At 46.2% G+C, this 23844-nt stretch overlaps 11 protein-coding genes across 11 annotated transcripts; 7 read left to right on the plus strand and 4 right to left on the minus strand.

Annotated features, from left to right (window-relative positions):
• Positions 1-1544: 1544 nt before the first annotated feature.
• COCVIDRAFT_114130 (hypothetical protein) lies at positions 1545-3622 on the plus strand (the record flags this gene model as incomplete). Its single annotated transcript, XM_014695473.1, has 4 exons — positions 1545-1718; positions 1760-2015; positions 2070-2279; positions 2334-3622. 4 exons carry the CDS (start codon positions 1545-1547, stop codon positions 3620-3622), a joined length of 1929 nt encoding a protein of 642 aa, XP_014550959.1.
• Positions 3623-4811: 1189 nt separating this feature from the next.
• COCVIDRAFT_114090 (hypothetical protein) lies at positions 4812-5069 on the plus strand (the record flags this gene model as incomplete). Its single annotated transcript, XM_014695474.1, has 1 exon — positions 4812-5069. A coding segment is annotated over one exon (258 nt), but the record flags the coding sequence as incomplete, so codon positions are not given.
• Positions 5070-5136: 67 nt separating this feature from the next.
• Positions 5137-7988, minus strand: COCVIDRAFT_20701 (hypothetical protein; the record flags this gene model as incomplete). Its single annotated transcript, XM_014695463.1, has 3 exons — positions 5137-6949; positions 6999-7158; positions 7208-7988. 3 exons carry the CDS (start codon positions 7986-7988, stop codon positions 5137-5139), a joined length of 2754 nt encoding a protein of 917 aa, XP_014550949.1.
• An 847-nt stretch (positions 7989-8835) lies between these two features.
• On the plus strand, positions 8836-10204 carry COCVIDRAFT_20702 (hypothetical protein; the record flags this gene model as incomplete). Its single annotated transcript, XM_014695464.1, has 5 exons — positions 8836-8865; positions 8919-8985; positions 9051-9424; positions 9476-9772; positions 9836-10204. 5 exons carry the CDS (start codon positions 8836-8838, stop codon positions 10202-10204), a joined length of 1137 nt encoding a protein of 378 aa, XP_014550950.1.
• A 575-nt stretch (positions 10205-10779) lies between these two features.
• COCVIDRAFT_114096 (hypothetical protein) lies at positions 10780-12655 on the plus strand (the record flags this gene model as incomplete). The annotated part of the gene is made up of 5 exons (XM_014695475.1): positions 10780-10982; positions 11030-11593; positions 11641-11700; positions 11748-12350; positions 12409-12655. 5 exons carry the CDS (start codon positions 10780-10782, stop codon positions 12653-12655), a joined length of 1677 nt encoding a protein of 558 aa, XP_014550961.1.
• A 543-nt stretch (positions 12656-13198) lies between these two features.
• Positions 13199-13561, plus strand: COCVIDRAFT_69845 (hypothetical protein; the record flags this gene model as incomplete). Its single annotated transcript, XM_014695476.1, has 1 exon — positions 13199-13561. A coding segment is annotated over one exon (363 nt), but the record flags the coding sequence as incomplete, so codon positions are not given.
• A 502-nt stretch (positions 13562-14063) lies between these two features.
• COCVIDRAFT_42646 (hypothetical protein) lies at positions 14064-15530 on the plus strand (the record flags this gene model as incomplete). The annotated part of the gene is made up of 1 exon (XM_014695477.1): positions 14064-15530. The coding sequence occupies one exon, from the start codon at positions 14064-14066 to the stop codon at positions 15528-15530; it is 1467 nt and encodes a 488-aa protein (XP_014550963.1).
• A 328-nt stretch (positions 15531-15858) lies between these two features.
• Positions 15859-16954, minus strand: COCVIDRAFT_42647 (hypothetical protein; the record flags this gene model as incomplete). The annotated part of the gene is made up of 3 exons (XM_014695478.1): positions 15859-16067; positions 16146-16476; positions 16550-16954. 3 exons carry the CDS (start codon positions 16952-16954, stop codon positions 15859-15861), a joined length of 945 nt encoding a protein of 314 aa, XP_014550964.1.
• Positions 16955-17535: 581 nt separating this feature from the next.
• Positions 17536-18821, minus strand: COCVIDRAFT_114097 (hypothetical protein; the record flags this gene model as incomplete). Its single annotated transcript, XM_014695479.1, has 3 exons — positions 17536-17992; positions 18054-18541; positions 18633-18821. The coding sequence occupies 3 exons, from the start codon at positions 18819-18821 to the stop codon at positions 17536-17538; spliced, it is 1134 nt and encodes a 377-aa protein (XP_014550965.1).
• Positions 18822-21080: 2259 nt separating this feature from the next.
• Positions 21081-21444, plus strand: COCVIDRAFT_42649 (hypothetical protein; the record flags this gene model as incomplete). Its single annotated transcript, XM_014695480.1, has 2 exons — positions 21081-21164; positions 21211-21444. The coding sequence occupies 2 exons, from the start codon at positions 21081-21083 to the stop codon at positions 21442-21444; spliced, it is 318 nt and encodes a 105-aa protein (XP_014550966.1).
• A 934-nt stretch (positions 21445-22378) lies between these two features.
• On the minus strand, positions 22379-23569 carry COCVIDRAFT_20708 (hypothetical protein; the record flags this gene model as incomplete). The annotated part of the gene is made up of 4 exons (XM_014695465.1): positions 22379-22745; positions 22804-23177; positions 23237-23356; positions 23408-23569. 4 exons carry the CDS (start codon positions 23567-23569, stop codon positions 22379-22381), a joined length of 1023 nt encoding a protein of 340 aa, XP_014550951.1.
• Between the last annotated feature and the right edge of the window lie 275 nt (positions 23570-23844).

Here is a 23844-nt window from a genome sequence, read left to right on the forward strand (position 1 = left end):
ATACTCTCTACTCTCATCTCCTCTATCCACAATCCCCCGTCTGCGCCCAGTCGCCGTCCCTTCCTCACACGGTTAAACCATCCTTCAAGTGGCACCTTTCTCACACCCAGCTGCTATCTTGGAAGAAACAGGCCGCCTTGCTCCAGTGCCCCCTTTCCTCTCAATTGCTCGCCTGTCTCAGATTTCTTCGATCCTGATAGCGTCTGGTTACCCCAGTCTTCGCGCACACTGGGCCCTAACAATCTATGCACCTCTGAACCTTTTCCCGCGACTCAACATACAGCAATAGCGATGAATATACAATGTCTGGGTTCTGTTGATAGTTGCTGCACTGGCTTCATCCAGAGCCCATCTACGGCTAAAGGGGGCGTTTGCCCTTCGCAAGGTTCAGTCCCTTACGAACTGATTGATCAGCCTGTTTGCTTTCTCTTTTTTCTCTAGATCAGTAAGGCATCAGTGCTTCTGCAACGCACTACCTCAAGCATAGCTTAATCAAGGCAGTCTGCATGAGCTTCTATGCCGTAAACTCAGCTCTGGTTACTCTGGCTCCCACACCTTGCTCCGTTGGTGGAGCGCACCCTCCAATCTGCCTCCTTAGGCTGCGTCATGCCTGAGCGGGCTCTCTCCTTCTTGGATATGATTTCTCACCCGCATACGACGCTAGTCTTGCGCTCAAGGATCCATATTACTTCGCCACGCATAGCACGTCCGTAATGCCTGTAGTGTTGCATTGTTGGAGTGCGACAAGCAAGGGGCAGAAATCAGGAGATAGCCCGCTGGCGGCTAGGCATCGCCATTGGCGCAGCAAGTAAGAGATGAACAGAACCGTGCCCCTATCCTGCTCTGGTTGGAAGGACACAGTTTCCGGTCAATGGCGCCTATGTCTCAGCCCTGGCTACCCAACATTGCCTCCTTCAACTTTCGGTCCTTCTGCACAACATGCTGGCGAATCCGAGCTTCGTTGTCCACGTTCTGCTGGAGCTGGATCTGTTGGCGATGACGCGGTCAAACGCTTTTCCCCTCATTTGTGACGCTGCAGTGTGACCAGCAGGGACCGTTTGCATAGACGCCTGCAGTCAATAGCTCGGCGTCGGCATTCGATTGAGCATAGACTACAAGGCATGAGTACAGACGTCTCCGCCACCGTTTTGGCGGAATGCAGAGCGCGGTCCAATGGATAGCCTTCATGCTTGTGTCTTAGTTCTGGTTTCCAGCATCGTCACCCACACTCTTTCGGTCAAATAGATATCACGACCACTCCTTCTGGCGTAATTGGTTGTTCTAGGAACTGACCCGCTGATGGAATCATGCAAACCCTTGGAAGCTTTCACAGCAGCAGTTGAGTTAAGAGTAAGACACAATTAAATGAAGAAGGACGCGCCGGGGACACCGAGGCTAGCCTACTGCAATCGATTTAGCGTTCCGAGCTAGATGTTTGCTCACTTAGCGAGGTCTTTAGCTCACTAAGTGGTTTTCTACTTAAACTCCCAGATACTGCACTGTTGTTTCGGCCAGAGTTAATCAGATTCCATCAAAATCCTACCATGGCTACTTTTACTTCATTTCCTCAGAACACTTCATCTCAGTTCAGACATTACAACCCTACGTTACTCAAGCGTACGCAATCTAAGCCTAAGGCTAAGAAGACCGGGCAAGATGGTTGTAGAGATCATGGAGAAGTAGCAACTCAATCTTTAGGATTGCCACTCCAAGGTAATGTTTGCCTCCTAGTCGTGTAAGCAAATCAATGCAGACTAAGTCATTTCTAGAAAGCGAAAGTAACCGTCCCGTCGTCCCTCAACAGATATTACAGGTACAGACAACGAGCCATATGGAAGATGTTGAGGGTATGGACTCAGAAAAGTGCGATCTATTTGGAGCAGACCATAGAATAGGCACCCATGAGTTTGCAATGGGTGATAGTCACTATCAGCTTTGCCGTAATTTACGCGGTGAGGGCGTTATAGACCACGCAATATTGGGTTTAGGCTTGAATGAGTCGTTTGATGGGTGCGGTCAAGGCAAGTACTCGATTTGATTGTGGTGCTAATTTCACTGATGCCGGATAGACTTACATTCGATTACCGAAAGTGAAGTAACCAGCAATCACCACAACGCTACAAAGTTTCAGTTCAACAACGGTTCCCCCAAGTCTCAGGACAAAAGCCAGTATCTTACCACTGCCAACGGCAGGGACCACGCCAAAAAACAGCGCGGTGATCTCCATACAGCTGTAGAGTACGCTTTCTCTATAGAGGATTTTGAACGTACTTATCGCAGTGAGTGAAATTGCCTTATCAGTACATGGAGCTGCGTTGACGCAGTCAAATAAGGACCATCAGTGGAAGACGAAACGTTCTGCGGCATCGCTAGTGTGGTAAATGGATCATCAAACAGCCAAAAACGACCACATCAATCTTCGGTTGTTGATGAAACAATAACTATCCTGGAAGCAGTGCCGAACGCTGTGTCGGATCCAGAGCTTGATAGTCGTCGTCCATCGAAGCAGCGAAGAATTGCTGAGCAAGAGGCACGGAGCCCCACAATTGAACGTACATATATGCCCAAGCCAACGCCCTTGCCGCATCCTTACGACCAAGCTTCCCGTCTTGGTACTCGTAACAGCTCTATTCTCAGTTCTTTAGGTGCTGGCCACGAAGAATATTGTACCACAAGTCTAGCCCTGCCTCCAACTGATCTCTGCGGTGTAGAACATCGTGACGGCACTTATATCCAAGGATTGGTTGAAGAGCAACTACAAGCACGACAATCTATAGCCCTTTCCGAAGGATTGGAGCCAGAAGAAGACATCGGCCAAGAACCCTGTAGGAAAACTGGGGAAATCGTTCAAAAGAATCTCAGCCGCAATGGGTCATGTATCATCCCTTCATCTAGATCCCAACGACCTAGACGAAGGGCTTGGGCACCTGAGATGGGACGTGGGAATTCAAATACTGCTCTCAGATCACTGAACTACAATACAGCACCTACGAAGCCACCACAACAAAGTTCGATATCGGAGCAGTTCAACAGCGATAAAGGGTCTCAAAGTTATCTCTCAGAACCGAATTCCCTAGGCGCGACAGCCAAAGATGGAATTAACATCGACTTTGAATCGAGATCTAGCATGTCTTGTCAGATCACCGACCTAACACTTTGCGCTATTCCAAATGACTCTTCGGTCGTAACAGCAATATTGCATCTTCCCAACCCAAGTCATTCTCTCAACCTAGTACCCCTAGGTCACAAGGTCATTGGCGAACAAGGCAAAGTTATCCGCATGACTCAGTTATCGCCGGATTCATGGTTGCTGCTGGGATACCGGTATAACAGCAGTTCTGCAGATCTCCGTAACAGCGGGAGCTTGAATGAGAAGCGAATGAGCAGTCACGAAACGGACCACTCAAATGAGGGCTGGGACAAAGACGATGAGAATGAAGAGGAAGATATAAAAGAAAACAGCCAACGAACGCACAAGCCGTGGGTAGAGTCAGATGAGGTTCGTTTACTCTCATTGAAGGACAAACAGGGTATGGAGTGGGAAGAGATATATAAACGCTTCCCTAGTCGATCGCATGGTGCAGTAAAACTGCGCTACTACACATTGAAGAAACACTCCTAACGCCACGCCGATGTTCTTCAGTCTAGAAGTTTCGTATTCATGTTCGGATTGTGCAGCATAGAATTATATTGCTTGACAGTCTGAAACTTACTTGGAATCTGTGGGCGTTGTTTGCTGCTCAGTGTACAGTGATTTTCGATGTCGTCGCAAGGAGGAAGTCTGGATCTTTCTAACTATTGTTATTCTTTGACTGACAATGTCAAGCCTTTGTTTCAATAGATTGGTGATCTGCGTCTGGTATTTTGATGCAATAGATCTGGAAAGCTTAGAAAAAAGAAAACACTTAATTTAGGTTGGGGAACATTGTAGCTCTTTCTGCTTATTTATAATAACTAATTAAGTAGTTTTGTAATTTGTCTACTTATGCAGCACTGTTTCGCTATCACTTCTTTTGCGCTCCACATATTCAGGATGGAGGAATACTTTGAAATCATTCAACAGCTTGAGAAAAAAAGGATTGATTTCAAGAATGAGACGTACAGAAGCTCTATACCTCAAGATATTAAACGGCGAAAGGCCACATTACATGATGACGCTTATCACTTGTCTAGTAGCCGCAGAAGTATCCAATCTTAGCGTATAGGCTGTCAAAACACTTTCAACAAGAGCTTGGCGAAAAGGCAGTGCTACTTGTGCTTTTTCTGAAAGCTCAAGCCGACCTAGGCGAGATAGAATAAAAACCTCTTGTTGATGCAAAAGGAAATGGTGGGAGCAATTGAGCCATCCTGATGTACCGAAGATGATTACTTTCGAATATTTTTAGCTACGTCTTGAAAGAGTAGAAGATTTGGGAAGAACATCCACCAGTCAAAGTGCAGCCGCTGCATTTGGTGCGTTAGTCTAATTATCCTTTTGCCTTAAGCAAAACGATTGCCGCCCCAGCCTGGTACACACTTCCAATGATGAGAACATGAGCACCACAGTGACTATCAGAGTTGCTAACAATCAAGTTGATCGGCAGAGGAACCACCACCGCAACTTGACATCCAACGATGCGCAGCCATCCTTGCTGTGCGATACTACTGTCAAACTGTAGAAAAACCATGTAACTTGCAGAGCTTTTCTCTAGATAATATTTGAAATATCAAAATCTACCGCCGCCTGAGTTAATGCGTCCCGAGGATGCCGCCATTCCCAGCACTCTGATGAGCCCAATCCTCATGGTGGGTAGCGATTATTCGGCACTGTGGACACTGAAGTCATCGCTACAAACATCGAGGACGCCCCATCTCATGAGAAGATTGATCTTTGGCAGGACTTGGCTGAGAGAGCTGGTGTTGTAAAGAAATATCCGCATGAACGCGGTGCAAAAAACATCCAATATACGCCTCACCACATACAATGGAGAGCTACTGAAGTTTCTAGGATGAAGACACATAAAACAGTTGTTGAAGAGGCTCATCAAAAGCCACAGCTAGCCAACTGTGAAGCATATTTTGATAGCTAGCTTACTATGGGCCTAAATGCTCGAGACTGGCGCAACGTGCTTTGGTGTGACTAGATCTATTGTATGACTAGTCTAAAGTATCAGGCAGATCGGGCGTTTCGTCGTCCGGCATGGTATCTGGTGTTTGTCTTGGCCAAACCAGTCTGGTATCCTTGTGCATCATAGGTCGAACTGCGGTAACTACACATGGCAACTGAGAGCAAATGTAACCACCCCAATATGTTGCCATCCCTCTCATCCAGAAACGACCTTTCTTTTTGAATTCGTTAATACCTCGTTCCAGCCACTCGCTGTTTTCAGTGCCTGACTGGAGACTGGCGTGATGCATCGAAAACGATATCATACCGAGGTCCCAACTAGAAATTTCATCAAACTCTGCCACAGATGCAACGACGTCCCTCCAACGTACAACTGTTTCCATCCATTGTGGTTGATTCTTAGCTCGAAGGTGGAGGTTCTGTGCCAACTGAAGCAAGATCCTGATGTATCTTCTTCGATCGTGCCGGTCAAGTTGTGAGCTTTCTCCGAAGTGTTTCTTGAGGCCTAAGAGTATCCTCTCAGCTTCCTCATGGTTATGCGTCCAGATAAGCGCCTCAACATAAGATACATAGCAGTTTCTGTAGTATCTGTTGGTTTGACCCTTACTAAGATTGATTACCGGTCTCAGTTTTTCCAGCGCCTTTTTGGGGTTTCCAAGCTCGCAGTATACGTCAGTCAAGGTCGCTAAAACATCCAGGCGCGGGTGAACATCCTCATCGTATTGACGTAATGCCGATTCCAAGCTACTCATTGCATCCTGGAAGTTGCCTTGATGCAGCATTACCTTTCCGGTGCCCGTCAGTATTCTGGTTGACACTCTTGTTTCAAAAAGTGTCATGTCCCTATACTTGGGTGGTTGCCATTGTCCCCAGATAGTGACCGCCTCGTCGAATTTCTCCCTCTCCCACATATTTGACGCAAGTGAGTGGACAAGGAGGCCACGTACTGCGTTGAGCCGTGGATCAAGATCATTGGTGTTCATCGAACACAGCTGTTCTCGAATGACTAGAGACGACTCATCCCAGCGACCGTCCGATCTTAGGACATATGCCTTCCTGACGATAAAGGAAGCGTGCGTGTAGAGGTCCATGGCCTGGAGATCTTCAGACCCTATCTCGTCGATGCATTCTTTCTTCCAGGGAAGATCCGAAAATTTGGAAGCTTGCACAAGTGCCGGCAGAACCAGATTTTTAACTGAGTAGCGTTGGTCTTCGGGTTGTTGTTTGTATGCACGAAAGAAACCTTGGAACGACGGCAAAGCGCAGTTCCCAACTTCGGAAAATCGATTGGAATACTCACAGCCTGTGAAATAAAAACAAATGAGCGGCGCGGCCTGCCTCCATTGCGCCCATTCGATATCGAAATTGTGGAGTATATGGATTTTTCCACCGTATCGCTTGATGAGGCTCTTCGATTCCAATACACAGAGCTGACGGTCCAGCTTTTTAGCGTCGCGCAAAATTTCGATAGCCGCATAATCAAATCCTATGTCTCCTATAGAGAAATCTTCAAGCTCTCCAGAAGGGGTCCATCTTTTCCTTTTGGTACCAGCGTACAGTAACAAAGAGTATTCAACATGCGCTGATTGAGTGAGGACGTGCAGAATGTCGAGAAGATGCTTAGATGTATTGGACAACAATGAGGCTGAGAGATCGTGGGATTTCTCTGCTGTTGATCTTATGAGCTGCTGTAGGGCGGACGTTGCCGACGTGGGTGGAGACACTTCTGGATGAATAAGTGCAAACATGTTGTACTTTGTAACTGCGTCCAATTCGTGGTTTGTTATCGTCGGGCTAGGTGAAAGAGAACCGGAATAAAGATGGGTGAGAATATCGACTGGTCTACACGTCTGAGTATGTCATCATTCCCATTTGCTGAGTTCTGACTAACCTGATAAAAGGGTTCCAAAGTTCAACATATCGAAATAAGAGTAATCCAATGCACTCGACCTCCTTCGAGTCATCCTTCACGTTTTCAAATGCCTGTATGAAGCGATCGGCATTCTTGTCATGGCGCACGTGTTCATACTGAGACGGGGTGTCAGGAGAACCTACAAATGTTATTAGCTTTACATCTCATTCCAGGGAGGGCGAGCCCACTTAGAGCAACGACAGCGATGGCATGGCCAAGTTTCCAACCTCTTTCGCACAATCTCACTATCACCTTATCGTGGAACCACTTTGCTCCATGGAGAATGGAGCGACGATGACGGTAGTTGTCGGTTCGGCTTTCCAACACCATCATGATATTGTCGATCTCATCTGAGGACAAAGTACTATGAGTTTCGAGCACACATAATGCGGAGAGAAAGAAAAACAGTTCCGTTTGCGCCTTAGTCGCTGCGTAGGTGGCATTTCGAAGACTGTGTGCTGCTCTTTCAGCCAATGTTTTGCCTCTTTCAAATAACGAACCTTGTGGCTCTGATGATTCAATGTTCTGCGAACGAAAACGTTCCGCGCTGAACTTGCCCTTCTTGACGTTAGCAATGACTCTTTGTCCCGCTGCGATCCACCGTGGCGCCTGCTGGTGTTTTTTGCGAGACGGTCGAGGCACACAATCAAGACCTCTCTTTTTGCTAATGTTGTTCGACTTCGCGGGCTCATAAGGGACAATTTCGAGATCTGGGGATTGTTGATGGTTTGGAAAGCATCGAATCTGAGTTGGCGAGAGTTGTGAAACAGGATTTGAAAGAAGCTGGTCAACTGCGGCCTTGGAAACAGCGCTCGCGGGAACTTCAGCGGTAGGGTATATTGTATTTTGTTGTTCGTAGGCCTCAAGTTTGCCCTCTAGTTCGGCGATCTTCCTCCTGTAAGTATCGAGCTGAGCTTCATAGGTTTTGATTTTTGCGTTGAGTCGAACGAATTCTTCTTTGTCGTACATTATGTGGAAGGGAAGATTCATTCATTGAATGAGGATGGCAGATGCAGTAGCAAGGGAGAGCCCTAACTCCTTTAGGGGACACCAGCTGGTGTCCCCTAAAGGAGTTAGCTTGCTGTTCGACAAGAAACTAAACCAAGCGAAGCGGTGTGCTTGTGGCCTGATAAATAGCGCTTACCGCAAGAGGTCCGCTAACCACACCCTTGAGACAGTTTCCTCACGACACTGTCGCATCATGCATGCACGTTCGGATGGTCTCGGTTGATATTACTCCAGAAATTACTTTACATCCACATTAGGCGATCATGCCCATCAGGGTTAGGTTTGGTTTAAATGCATCACTACCGCGCTTGTCAATTCTTGATTGCTTCATCACCTTACCAAACCCGCGGTACCGCCCTGCATGAATCTGATCGGCGTAGCGTTCAGTAAGAGGCTTTTCCGCTGCAGGCCTCGTAAGCTGCGAAGGGCCTGGCATCACCTAGTCTGCCATGCTTATCTAGGGAAACTGTCAACCGATGAGATATTCTGCTATGTGGTTGGATTGTGCAAACTCACGATATTCAACGCCCAGCCAGGCTATCGGGGCCGTGCCGCGTGGTTTGGCTCGTACCGACGCTCCCGTCCGTGTCGTTCGTCGGCAAGAACCCTGACCAGAGTCACTTCCCGGAAAGCAATGGCCACTCATTATCTGGAGCGTTTTCAAAAGTACAACCCAGTCAGTTGAACGACTGGGATCCTCATATATCATGCAACCTTCCTGCAAGGCTAAGACGTCCTTCTTTTCATTGCCTTACCGCTCTTGCGTCCTCCACCGGTTGCCTTCTTTCAAGTTCGGTTTGCTAGCAAAATGGCCCAAGCTTCTGCAGATGCATCTTCGGTATGTGGATTGTCACTATCTTTTGATCTAAACTCTGAAGAATAAGAAAGAAGCTAACCATACAGCCTGATTCCTTCGAAAACCAACTACGTCAAGACAGCGTTGTCATTCACCCTAATTGTAAGACACTTTTTTGTCGAACTCTCCTCAGAATCCAATCAAACATGAATGCTAACATATCAAAGCGAACAGGAACTACCAATGCCAGCGTTGTCTGAAATCCTTTCCCTGCCACGAGCCATACTTGTACCACGCAAGCAAGCATGGCGATACCATCGAGTATATTTGTTTTGAGTTCAATCAGTCGGCTTCCTTGGCGCCCGATATCATTGCCTTTCATGGTGTTTATTGCCGTCGCAGTACCCACTATGTTCGAGTAACTATATCGAGATTCTTGGGACACACCTCTACAATACAGCGGATAGACGAAGAAGAGGAGTTGACCTTTGAAGAATTTCTCAAAACAGATTTCACTTCTACGGAAAGGTACACAGAAACAGTAAAAAGGGTGGAAGAGTTCGATAGGCAATGTTGCAGGCCGATTTACGATACGATCACAGTAAGGGCCTTGGAACATCTATCCTTGAATGCGGGACCTAATTTTATGCAGTTCAGTAGCAAGAAACTAGTAAAAAGGCTACTATCATGCTTTTCATGTATTCCACTCCCGAGACAGTCAAGGTCTAGTCGTTGGCCTAGCACACGACACATGAGATCGACACTACTTGGTCCGTCAACTAAGGATATTACTGCCAATAGCTGGCAATGTCTGGCTACTGATGGTCCAAAATCAATCGCAAGCCAGCCTAGGACACCGGAAACGAGACTAAATTCTCCGCATCCGTCGATTGAAGCTACCAGTGCCAACAACAGGCAAGATCCGGTTGCTGATGATCCAGTCTCAATTGTAAGTCAGACCACTCCTGTGTATACTACTCCTGGGTGATTACTTATACCACCCCCCTTTCAGGCAAGAAATAGTCTTCCTGAGAATGTATCTGGGGTGATAGCTGTAGATTCTTTCTACTCAACTCCTAATGGTGTTCGCGGCGACAAGGTACTTGTCGCAACCCAGCCAGACACTATAATCCTCTTGGAGCAAGTTAATCTTGACACGCTTCTTCGATACACGCGCATCACGAACCAACTACGAGAGATTGTTGGTGACTATGCCTACGAGGAGCTACGGGAGTATGAAGAGAAGCGAATGGATATCTCGGATCCTGTTTACCAGGGCATTCTACCAGATGATTTGCCAATTAGAGCAGGCGAAGAAATTCGATTAGAAGACTGCTCTCCAATGCTTGAAGCGCAAGTTCGCTCTATTCTTGACTCATAGGTCACCTTGTAATATAATCTCGTATTTCTCAGTATCACAGCGCACCTTTTCATTAGCATCTTTTCTATGCTATCATATGCGGGTATCCTCCAACTACATCGGAAACGTGACATTCTAGATCGCTACAAGCAGATCATGCTTGGCAATTAATAAGACTTTGTCATGATTGCAATTGTTGAGGAAATACTGACAAGTTTGGTCCTGAGCATCTCTTGAAAGGTATTAGCGTGACATATCGTCGAGCCGAGAGGAAAATAAGGACGATGCGGGGAAATGTGGCGTATTTGTGCCGATGTGGGCTATGTCTTACTTTTCCCTTCAACAGATTGGTGCCGAACTTTTTTTAATAGCTCTGGACATCTGACTTTGCATAAATACCAACATTAGCTTCCAATTTCCATAAATTGCACTGGCTCCGGATTTCTAACAATCCTGGCCACCATTAGTTACTGCCCCTTATCAGTACCACTCTCTACCTTCTAAATTCATTCAAAAGCTTCTAGAAATTCTCACAGAGTATTACCTCTTAAAACCTTCACAGTTCGGCTCTAATATAGCCTTAGTCTTTCGGCGAGATGTCTCTTCTACCTGCTCTGGATGCACAAGATCAAAACTCAAGTTCCGCCAACGAGGAATCATTCGGAACTTCCAGGCTTCGAGTTTCAGAAGCTTGCAAGAAATGCCGCAGTCGCAAGATGAGATGCAATGGATTACGTCCATGCGAGGGATGCCGTCATAACCGCATAGAGTGCGTGTATGAGGACGTTAAACCATCCAAGTATGTCGCTATCACTAGCATTATCAGTCTTTATTAACATTGTACAGACAGCAAAAATCTTTAAACAGCTTGCACAGTGCCCTCACTGCTGCGTACAAAGAGCTTCGCGGAATACACAGCGACTTGGGAGGGCTCAACAGAGGTCATTTCAACTTACAGTTCATACCACTTGACCCTGAACGAGAGCATGGAACAAAAGCGTTCTTGCCCAAAGAGTTACATCGGCTTTCTCAGTCTTATCTCAAGAATGTGCATGCTTTGCACCCATTTTTTGAAGAACCTCAGGAGATGTGCAATGAATTCATCGGCGATCCAGTAGTGCGGAGAGGAATTATTATGCCGTCCCTAAGGAATGCCCACGTACTCCTCATTTTCGCATTAGGGAGCTGTCAATCAACCACCAACAACACAGGAAGCCCAAGTACCTTACCGGGCGAAGTGTATTACTCTCATGCGAAAGCTATCCTCAGGTACACAATCGGGGAGTGTAATACTCACGTTGCCCAGGCCTTAACTCTGGCTACACTATACACGAACCAAAACGGAATGCTTCAAGACAGCTTGGCGCACCTTTGCAATGCTCGCGACATATACACAGATGTTTTCAAGAAGTAAGACTAGTGATCATTACCTACAAGTTTAGGCTCATAGTATGTAGCAGTACTTCCATTTCTGAGGAGGCAAAGAGGGGTTTCTGGATTTATCAGGATCTAGCACGGTAAGTTGCTGACCCAAACCTGTATACTCTTTTGACTTTCCTTCTAGCGGTATCAGCAACTGCTTCAATTGCGCCTCGTTTGGTTCTGTCCCCAACTACCGGAGCACATTACTTCCAGAGGGAAACGTGGGACAGTTTCCTGAGAGAGTTTACTGGACGAAAGTGAATCTCCGAATTCTACTTGACGCTTTGAGCGATTTTGCGCGCCCGTATTTCCCACAAACGAGGGAAATGGATGAAGAGGACCTATGTGCTCTTGGGAGCGTCGCAAACGAGCAAATTAAGATGTTGGGAGAATGGAGATCAAGTTTAATCTCACGATTGACCTGGGTTGATACAGAACCTTCATCAACTGATCCTCTGATAGCTTCGCTACGAGCAGCGTACTACGAGGGTATGGCTAAGTTGTTGAGGCCATACGTGGGCATCGCAGAATATGCACTGCATTCCTATGTCCACTCTCCAGAGGATGTATTATCGAAAGGCCAGCAAGATATTCTCAAAGTCTTCCTGAATTGGGAGAAATATGCTCTCTTAACTGTTGAGTACTTTGATCGCATCGGTGCGGCTTCTGACAACATGTATGAGACATGTCAAAACACAAGTGGTAGCTCAATAATGTTGAGCAACCCTGTCAGCACACTTCACACGTAAGTTGCTTAATAATCCACAAATTATCTCTAATATGTACTAGTTAACACTTTACAGAGAATTTAAAATAGTCTTCCTTTTTCGCGTTATTCGTTCCTCTGCAAATTATCCATTGATTGCGGAGCAAACAAAACTCACAGCTACGACTATAGATGCCCTTCGTCGCCGCACTATCAAAAGATTGTCCGAGTTTTGGCCGAGTCATCCAATCCTATCTCGAGATCTTGAGGCTTTGAACCGGCTTTGGTTACCAGGAGACTCAGTGCCGTTGATGGAGCTAGTTAGAGCATATGATCTGGTATAAGTAGTCCTGGAACGGAAAAGGTCTGGTCTGCGTATCATTTTGAGTCACTTCTTGATTCGCACGTATACTAAGCTCGACATAATTTCATCTTTTTATTAAATCTTGCCTCACAAAAGACTACGGACCTGGCTATAGCAAAAGCTAATGATGAACCTGCATACACGATTCCATGGTCGAAAAACGAAAAGAGGCTCCACTCTAGAGTATTACTAGTTTGAGACTATCGAGGCCAGGGCCTGGTCAGCAAGGCCTTTATTGGACAGAACACACCTAAATAATCTCTTATCAAGCAGCAATTTCACTAAGAAAAAGCTAGTTAGTGATACTGTTCCAAGACGTAAAGTGACCGAGTGGGTCTATACGAGGATTCAATTAATCTAGTCAAGGGCCTTTTTATTCTAGGCTTGCTGCACTTTAATTGCATCTCACAATAATGCATCTTACTGCCATATCCAAGAGTATATATTCATCCCATATTGGAAACACACAAACTCCATAGCCCCAGTATCCTGATCTATTGGTATGGCGAATAACACCCCTAACATTAGAGCCGCGCTACAGACTATCAGTCAAGCGTCCACTGAGTTGCTCGCACCACACATCTTGGAGCTATGCGAAGCTAACACTGCTATTGCAAAGGCTATCTTATCTCTTAGTGGAAATTTTTGCGAAGAAATTGGGCAACTGGAAACTCCAACTAAGGACTTAGCAACGCCAGAAAATACTGACCTTGCAAGTTCTCAGGCTCAGCCTCCAACCATCTTGAGAGACAATACATGGCAGGATGCGTCCCAGGGAACATTGCAGCAGTATAGGGCTCGGCGTAGCCGACCAGAAAATGCAATTGTGAGACTTGCACAGTACTGGGTTCAGAGAAGACTGGGAGGAACCAGTGTACTGAATGTCGTAGATGAACACGGGGTATTAGATGATTTACGTAAGGCTGTAATTTCAAGTACTCCCGTATTTCTAGCACTGGTAAGAAGTATCAAGAAAAGAAGGTCTGCTGCCAACTCGCGACGCTAGTGAATGCGCGTATAGTAGCTACTTCAAGTGTTAATATCGCTGCTGTTGTCGTCTGTGCACATTATTTGGTTGGGCAATATGAACACGTCGAAGACTCTCCAAGGCTTTGCCCCCTCGGCGGCCACTGGAGCAGGCGCTGTGGCGTTGAATGGGCAAGGGTGTTGTGCAGGCCTTTCACCGCTGGCTCGACGCCTGAATTGGTTGCCTACTTCTCCATGGTCTAGCTCCAAGCTCCTGATTATCGCGCCACATGATGAAAAAAAATCTTAGATAAATTGAAGTATTTTCTATTTCATCTTTCGCGCAAATCTACCCATCCCAACTTCCACAAACAAGGATTATTCATTACCTAACTAGATCCAGTATAAGCAAAATTCTCAATATGGAGCCCACAGAGATTATAGCGTCTGTGAACCGGGAGAACACCGAGTTGCAGAACCAAAACCATCGACTTCTCGGCAAGGTTCAAGAAATTCAGGCTCAACTTTCTGAAGCGCATACGCTAAACAACTTGTTCCAACATACATTCCAAGCCCAGGCTTTTGAGATCTACACGGCTACTGAGACGATCAACAACCTCCACCATTATATCAACTTTCTACAAAGTTATATAGCTCACGTTGAACACCAATCAGAGCAAGCAATGCTTGCATGCAGGCAGACGACCGAGTATTATGAACGAGAAATTGCCGCCGGAAGCTGGTCGCGTCACCAGTGGAGCCAGGAAGCGGCAAATCTCAGTTCCAGCGCAAGGGATCTCCACCACAGTGCCTTCGCCAACTTCAAGGCTAGCAATACAAGTGACGAACAGAAAAAGGATCTTATACAGAAGATCATGGAAATTGAGTCTACCGTTTTGTTGAAAGAAATCCAGAAAAACAACCTTAAGCATGCCCTTGAGAATAACAGAGCTCGTCTAAAGAAGGTTTGCATCACATCTTCTAAGATGATCGAGACTCGGGATGAGTTGAATCGCAAACTTGCCGAGACAAACGTTGTGCTTCGCTCGAAAGCGGGAAAGAGCGCGCACGCTCTTAGTGTGGCTAAGAAGGAAAAGGAAAGCTTACAAAGGAAGATCGAGGATGCGGAGGAGGAATTACAAAAGTGTCGGGAAACAGAGGAGCAACTGAACGAGGCCATCGAAAGGGAAGTACAACTTCAGCGTGAATGCCAGCTTTCACTTGCCGAAGCAGAAGGTCTCCGAATTTCGAATGACTTCTACAAGCGCGAGGATGCAAATCAAACGCAAACTATTTCTAGCTTAAAAAGACTAGTAGTAAACTTGCAGAATACGGACCGGAACGAAGGCTTCACCAAAACTGTTGCCAATCACAAGGCTGAGATTGTGCAGCTTGTTGCGAATCAGACCCGACTTGAAGACGAGATTCGGAAGCAGAAAAGTATCGTTACTAAGTCTTTAGCCAAGATGGTAGAACAAGTTGAGATTACGAACGAGGCAAAGAAGGAGGTGGCTACTTACAAAGGACATGCTCTAGCTACAAGCCACTCGCTGCTAGTCAGCCTATCGCACACGAAGTTCGAAGTTGCCAAAGAAATTGTTGATAATGTTTTCGAAGGGTTAAAAGATATTGATTCAAAGAAGAAGGCAACACAAGCGATTCACACCATCAATGGCTATCTTGAAAGACAACTCAAAACGGTCGAAGACTACACCACGAATACAATTTCAAGCAGTGCTGAGGTACGGGAACTGATAAGAGATCTTCAGAATCAGACTCCAAAGGAAGCAAAGCCAGATAAGACAGAGGGTTTCATTGAGTATGTACGAGGGTTGCAGCATAGCCTCGAGGCAGAAGCTGCGGAGAAGACGAACAAGCTTGATGTCTAGGACAAACATTCATTAGCTAGTGCAAATAGGTATAACCAGAAGTGCAGGTCCTGCGACTCGCTCTGAACTCATGGAACAACATCGTTATTAAGCGTCAGAATTTGGCTTTACCTAGCTCGGCCTGACTGCTTGAATCACTTGCAACAGGCTCGGACTTGAGCGTCCTACCTCCACAGTATTCTGGCCACCAGTTTGTTCCTCTCTTATCCATATCTTTGGCTTCAGGTACCGCGTTATCCAGATCTCCATATCCTGACCTCTGAATACTCATCTGCAAAAAATCGCCGGATACTTTGTGGATAGGCTGGTCGCTGAGATGACCACCGAGTTATTTGATATAGTCCCCGTGTCCACGGTTCTTGCCATGTATTATCTTTTGGCTGTTTGATACTAGAAATTGCACGGCTTCGTTGCCTGTAGCGTAGTTGTCGATAACGCTTACGTTTTCTTTTAAATTTTGTTCTGCTTGGGAACAAATATCTCTGCATTTACGAGTACTTGTCCATTCTTCGCGCAATTTTGCAAGGGATCTTATATCTTCTTATGTCACTGTTACGCTTGAGCTGACCATCATTCGATCTAAGATGTTTTGCATGTGAGTTTCCAATTTCGCACTTGTTTGCTCCATAGTAATTCTGCATTCTCGAATGCTATCGCTCGTGATCTTCTCAGGTATGCTGTCTACGCCTTGGGGAAAATCCTTTGCTGATGATGATTGAAGCTGCTGGATGAGCGTGGAGAACTGAGCGCAAATCAGAAGGCATTTTTGCGTGCTTGAGCGCTCCTCCTTCAATCTTTGAAGCTCTGGTGTTGCCGAGCTTGACATAGTGCGCTCTACTAAAGATTGGAGCTTTTCATCGATCGTTTCGAGTCGCGCCTCAAGATCGTTCTTTGCTGTTGTGATAAGATCCTTGTAATCTCCAAGACGCTCCAGAGCAACAGAAGACTTGCGACTAAAGGAGATTAGTTAGCTCTAGCATGTGAGGTCGGGCATAGAATTATGGAACTTAAAGCTGCACGTCTGTGAGCGCGATATTGATTGTTGACTTGTATGCTGCTAGTGAATCTGTGAAATTATCGATGTCGTCACCCATATATTTCAGTTTTGCCCAGTCTCGAAAACTTGCCAGAGAACCATAAAATTGCTTAGTAGCATCTTTCACAACCATGTTGAATTCTATACAAGCACATCCACATCTGAAGAGAGGAAGCTTTAGAAGTGTGAAGTCTGCCTCATCATCCAGGATAGCCTGGTGTAGAGACGCTAACACTAGACTCAGCACATCTAATTCTGCTTTCAGCTCTCTCACATATTTTTGATGATTGTTGAGTTCTTTGAGGGTCTGGTACAGCGTAGAGCTCGACTTGATACCGAAGGTAACGAGCGTAATGATGGCCGATACTGCGCTGATTGGGTCCGCCATCTTGAGGATAGTTAACGAAAATAGCGCAGTCGTAGTGCGAAACGACGTTGGTAAATACAGTCCGATGATAGAGCGATGACGCGAACAGAATTTGCTGTTTGTGGGGTAACGCAAACAAGAAAGAGCCAATCAAAACACTTTTTGAATGCAGCGACCATCAGAGCCCAGGTTTCATCACTCAGAGCTGCGTTCTTTGATGAATCCGCTAATAAGAAACTACGAGCTTGCAGCAACTGTTACGTTGGTAGGAATTATGGAGTAGTTGGAGTCGACATTCGAGTCTCGTGATGTGCAGGACGTATAACGTCCGTCCCTGGGTAGTGGAGCACCCTGTGTGGTGAGGACATCCTACGTGGCGGGACGCTACAGACACCCCATACAACAAATATAATAATAAGCCAGAGGAGCAGAAACTATTAGAATAGCAGTCTTAAGCTACATGACTGTAGCTTAGATACAACATAACAACCGTTCCCATTGTTACATCTTCAAACGCCTCAATCCCACCGTATTCTAGTATGACAGTACCAAGGTCCGTTTCAGAATCACAGCCATTCTCAGACCTTCAGCGATGATAATATCTAACCGTGACTCTCACGGCCGCTGATAGCACGCCATGGGTCTGTATCGAAGACAGGGAGACTCCGTGGCCTATCAGATGTGAATGGATCGTCAAAGCTCCAACGACATCTGGCCGGCTTATCCCAAGCGTTCTTAGAGTCGCGAAGGAACATGCGCAACAAATGACGGGTACTAGCACCTTCGCCAGCACCACAGTATTCTGCACGAGCATGCATAATGCTCAAATTATGGAAAAGCTGAATGTCTCCTTGTTGACGGTCGACTTTTGTGCAGAATTGCCTGGCTAGCTCTTCGACAACGCGCATTGCATCCGATTGCTTCTTCGTAACCTGAGGCATAGAGGGGTCACGTGGGATATTGCTTGTACCAAGAAGTGGAGCCTTTACGAGCTGGCACATAGGTTTGCCTTTCGAGAAGAAGAGCGTAGAGCCCAACTCGAGGTAGGGTGCTCCATCCCTAAGCCTTGTCAGTAGAAGTTCGTTTTCGTATATTGCTAGCAGAGAATAATAGAGCTCACTTCTTTTTCAGCTCAAAAGGCCAATTTGGCTCTGCCATTGTTTCTAGAACCCCAGGGTCTCTTTTTAGGAGTTCGTTGTAGATCTTTGGAAAGCTCGCGACAAACTGTTCGCCCCCAGTACCAGAGCCGCCATCATTGCGCACATGAAGAGCAATTACGTCGCCTGAGAAGCGATCACTGTGGAATTCCATGGATGAGGTCACCTTAGAGCCAGCTAAACCAATACCTTGGCAACCTTCTGGGATCTGCCTTTTGGTAACGTCAATAATGTGGCTTAGCGTCTGATTGGCATAAGAGTCAGTTGCTCGTTCCGGGCAAATGTACGAACAGATACCAGCGAAAGCGATAACGGCCTCTTCATCGTTAAAATGAGCAGAATCTAGACCTCGCAGAACAACAACACCTTTACCGTGATGGAGCTCTCTGCTGATAGATGAGAACATCTTCATCAAATCCAGGTTGCTAAGAACGAAAGTGTTCGTGCTTATCTTTGCGCGCGGAAGTCCAGTGACTGGAATGGGAATTAGGTCTTGCTTTATTAAATAATGATATTGGATACTTAAGCTTGAATCTGATTACAGCTGCTCTAATATCCAGGATATGACGATCATCGAGCTTGACTACGTACTCGGTTGAACTGATCTCATCTCCCTGCCATACGAGAGAGCCAGAAACGGCCGGAGCGAGAATTTTGGATGGATCAAGAACAGACGATTTCCCTTCCAGGCATTCATGAGAAGAAATCGTATTAGAAACCTGAAATGACATTGGCATTCGTCCAATCTAGTTAAAGGCTATTGAGATTATACAAAAAATCAACAATGGCGACAGTACTAAAGTGTGTGGAGAAAGACCAATAGTAAATCTGAGTTGCGAAAATGTCCAGACAGCACTTGACAAGACGCTTGCCACCTTTAGTAGTGCCGGAAAGATCGGTAATCCATACCCATTTAAGCGTCCCCACCGCTATCCATCAGGTCGTCCTCCCAGCCCCACCCCCTTCTCATTGATGCACGTCAGTAAGCCTCCGCGGAGAAAGAACACATCTCAGTAGTATCTCTCGGCGACGTCGAGAATAGGATCGACGTGGAGCAGCGGAATGTGACGTGAATGTTCTGTTAATGATTTAATCTGTAAGAAGCCATATGAATTCATTTTTGCCAATCGTTATCTTACACAACGTTAGTCCTATATCTAAACATGATCGTACTAGCGGTAGTTACACGATTCTTGTAGAGCGTCATTCGGATGTCCAAGAACGCTATTACAGGACATGTATCATTTGATCTAAACGTGTAATCTTTCAGACGCTACAGTTAATAGTACGATAAGCATGTCTCATCTCTACAGCTCTAGGTCAGCGCTAATGAGGCCCAAATTACTACTAGCATTGCAAGGCTGAGTTGCACAGATTTGAGTATATAGAAAGGGCAAAGATCTCATATTCAGGCTTCTCAACTCTTAATTTGTGCGATTTTATTTTCAAATTAAGCTAGGGTAGGATCAAATGTGTACTTTATCTGATGCATCACGATGGTAATGGCGGACACCAATATACGTCATAGACTAAATCACATATTCACCTTAGTCGGATTTAAACGGATGGGTGACATGGGGTCGCAAATACAATTTAGCACAGGATGGTCGCTCGCTAATCACCTACCGCAGTAAAATAGTCGGATAGCACATACCTAGATGGCAGGAGCCGTCTGAAGTGATGATGAACTAGGTAGCCACGACTAGCGACGGAAAGCTATTTTACAATTTTCCACTGTCCAGACCTTACAGGAAATACTCGGAAAATAGGTACAAAAGCTGGTTTCCCTCTCTATACGGTGAAAAACCCAGTGAGGCGAAAGAAACTGATAAGAGTGCAAAGGTAGCACATGTCTTGACCTGACGCAGCGTCTTATTAGTTGTTTTTGACCCACCGGAGTTTTCGCCGCACCAGGAGGGACGTTACTCATAGTATAGTGCCGCGGAGGAGAATTCGCCGAGGACAGATTACGATTCTTGGTAACTCGAGGAGCGCACTTCAGGTCAAAGCTTTTTTCGTATCGAGGTCACGTTCTAGAGCTAATGTCAGGGATCGTGGCCCTCGTGGCGGTCTTTTTTAGGAAGTTCGCGTCGAAATGGAGCTTACTGGATTGCGTTATGATTGGTCGAGCTTAAGTGACGCATTACATAATGTCGCATGCGCAGGTATGGGGTGTGTGTTTATCTGTGGTGTATAGCTATTGTTTTTTCTTGTTGAGGTGGTGGCTTGCTGCTTTGGTTCGGCTGAAGTCATTGCTTCTGCGGCCTTGCATACGTTGCGACACCAATCTATATTGTAACAGAGTAACGAGTAACAATCCTGTCAGGAAAAGAGCTTGTAAGAAAGTACAACTTGAGATAATCACGACGTGTGTGATAATGAAATTCGGTTATCCTTTATCCCCAATGTCTCGGGCACCCAGCATTCCGCCAAGGGATGACCTGTTTTGGTGTGTGACAAGATCACCTGATCCTCACCCGGCAATGGGAGGCTTGACTGTGTGATAGATCACGCTAGCGCGCATCACCTCGGCGACTAGCTCTACCTACGCAGCAAGTACCGCTCGTTACATACATGCAGCGCCAATTTGGCGAGCTGGTGAATTATGAGCCCCTTCTTAAGATCAACAAATCAAGCCACGAATTAGAAGTGATGCGCGAAAAGGCTTTTCTTACCGCCAAGATCTGCGGTTTCCTATTTACCGATTGGACGTCCCTGAAGTTTCATTATCACCCTTGGCGTCCTCTTGGTTCCGCTTCCCGGGCTACCCCTGTAGGGCTACGCTAAAGTGTACCTAATTAGTCTATATTGGACCAAGAGCTTGATCCTTTCTCGCCCTCATAAGCTATTTAGAATGTCTCAGTCTGCCTCATCCAGCATTACCCTGCCATATATTCGTGTCTGCCTCTAGCAGTAACACCATTCGCCCCTCCTTGCTTTCCCCGTTATAGTGTGACCATTCGAAGGTTTCTTGTTCATTAGAGATTACGATGAATGAATCGATTCTTGCACGCTATGCTGAATTTTTTAATCAGCCTTTGGTAAACTCTGAACTTTATACTCAGGTCAATGAGGTATAGAAAACTCTACCTTCCCTTGCAATGCAGTTAACTCTGCTAGATGTTAGACAACTCTAGGCTCATCGCTGAGTTCTCTCAATTCTATAGACAACGAATGCATGAAAACGAATGCACAAGCATTACTTGCCAATCGGTTCCTACACTGGAAGAGATAAAATATATGTTGAAGCAGGAGGAAAAGATCCGGATGTCCCTCAAGCATGTACGGGATATCGTTCTCAGTCATCACCAGAGTACTCTGGTATTTGCGACCGAAGATTGTGAGCTTATATAGGACATTGCAATAAGGGAGCTAGAGCTAGTATGGCTCCTTGGTCTGAGCAAAGCTGAGAATTAGCGCTGATAGTCTGCAACAGGATAACGGGAGTCAGCGCTGAGAACAGGCTGGCGACTTCCTGATGGCGGTTGGCGTCAAATCAGCTCTACTCCAACTTCCAAAGTCATGGAGGAGAAGATTCTTCAGGGCTCTGATCACTCCATGATCGTCGCATACGATGCACGGAATAATCGAGGATATACTAGTGCATAGGACAAGCTTCAACAGTTGGAGAAGAATGCTCCGAGCATGATCCTGGGTCAGTTTGTAGATAGAGCCGGATATATTGCGTTTTACTAAGATATCTACTCATTTTACGCGTCGGCCATGGCAGAAGTCGTGTGATACTCCTGCACGCGTTTACTGCAGGTACACGGACCCCACCTGAATCCGAGTCCGTCTCTCCTCCACCACGTTTCTGTTGATAATGGATTCAGCGTGTGATGGCAGGCCGCCTCGGCGATGAAGGAGATAGAGATGTAGCACAGTGTAGCCTTCTTCTGCTTCTGTCGTAATCCTAATCTTGATCTTGTGTGGATGCTGGCTCTCTACGAAGCCTCAGGTTGTGCTACTCTACCTGACTAGCTCTTCCCAGCTTCAAAAAGCTTCATTACAAGCCCCCCACTGTACTTGTATACTCTCAACCGTCTACGGATGCGTTGAACGCTTGCATCTTCCAGGAGGACGCGTACGCAGCGGGAAGAAGCCTTAATTAGCGTGCCGCTGACTCTTGCCATCTAATGCATTGAGAAGTGTGCTTTGACGTTGCAATATCAGGGCTGCACCTTGTCTAGTTACAGTCTTTCTATACTTCCTCGATCAGTCTCTGCTTACTTCCCACTTCCACTTAATTGCGATAGCGTGGTTGAGACTAGCTAGTGCCTGCTGTTTTTTAGTGCTTGCAAACAGATGAGACACGAATCATGTGCGAAGGGTTGATAGGTTGCAGCTCAACTCGCGAGGAAGCATCGTTGTTGTCCACCAATCTCGGGAACGTAGCTGTGGGGTCGAGACTATGTGTTTCGCTTCTTTTCTTTGGGAAAAAATTAGTTTGCCTGCTACTGTCGCACTGATAGCTGGAGTGAGTAGTCTTTCTTGACTTCCTGAACAAAGGACACATGAGGGGAATGCATGCCAGAGCGATCGCGACCGAAGGCTCAAGACCGGAAAGATTTGTGGCGAGCACACCGCTGTACGTCATATCCGCGAAGTCTAAACCAGGTAGTAGTGTTTGTCGGTATATATTAATGGCCCAAGTTCTGCCCTGGCTGTCAGCATCAATAATAGAAGAAGAGCTGTGCAACAGCGCGCACTTACCCTGTTCCAACGCTAAGCAAGGCCATCGCGGCTAACTTCTCGTGCCAAGCCAGTCGCAAGTTGTAAAGATATGGCATTGGTAATACGATAATCACGGCATCCGTGAGGAGGTTGACGAGCCCCATTGCGAAATAAAACGCTGGTTGACTACCGCAAATTCCCGGTAACGTAAAGTTCCAATTCTTCGCCAGCGGTCGGCATATTAACAAAGCAGTAATAACGTCGGCCACATTCCACGTTATGATCAAAGTGCCGAGAACACGGGTCCGCTTTAAAATTGACGACGTTGGTATCAGCGCCGGATACATCAATAGAACCGACAATTTGCTGAAACACACAGTGGCGTTCCACAGTATCGAAAAAGACATGATTCCCTACAGCGAAAAGGCAGTCAGAGGTTGCGAAGTTAGGAAGGGCCACTTATTAAGCTCACCTTGAAGAAAAGGGTTGCCGTCTCAGGCCCAAAACGTTGGTAAATCTCCACGATATGAAATCCAAAGCCGCCATGTGTAACTAGTGAGATACAACAAGCTTGCAGTGCAGTGTTACAAAGCTAGTAGTCATGTCAGAACAGATGTGATTCCTTTATGGATGTTTGACCTACTAAGGCTGCAATAATGCAATAATCACTATAATCGATTTTGTTCCCGATGCTTCTGGCAACAAGGCGCAGACCTACAGAGACAATGGCTATTAAGATAGAGATGAAGGAGGTCACTGTAATGCTGACTTGTTGGCCATTCTCGATGGAGATCATCCCTGTCATCATGAGGTGAAGTTTGGCTTGGTGAATCTGTTGTGTAAAAGTGGCCAAGAAGCGACGTAGCTTAAACAGACGCAGTTGGGTTCATTTATGTGGGACCAGAGCTCAAAAGGTAGCCATAGAATTGCTTTCTCGAGTGTCCATCAAAAGACTTGAGCTCGCAATATCCCGAAGGAAGTGCTTTTTGTTTCAATACCTGGGACATTGAGGGACGGCTTGTGGACTCGACAGCCTGGAGCTAATAACCAATAACGACATAAGATACTATAAAAACCAAT

The sequence above is a fragment of the Bipolaris victoriae genome (assembly GCF_000527765.1).
Source record: "Bipolaris victoriae FI3 unplaced genomic scaffold scaffold_159, whole genome shotgun sequence".
NCBI classification, from domain to species: Eukaryota; Fungi; Ascomycota; class Dothideomycetes; order Pleosporales; family Pleosporaceae; genus Bipolaris; species Bipolaris victoriae.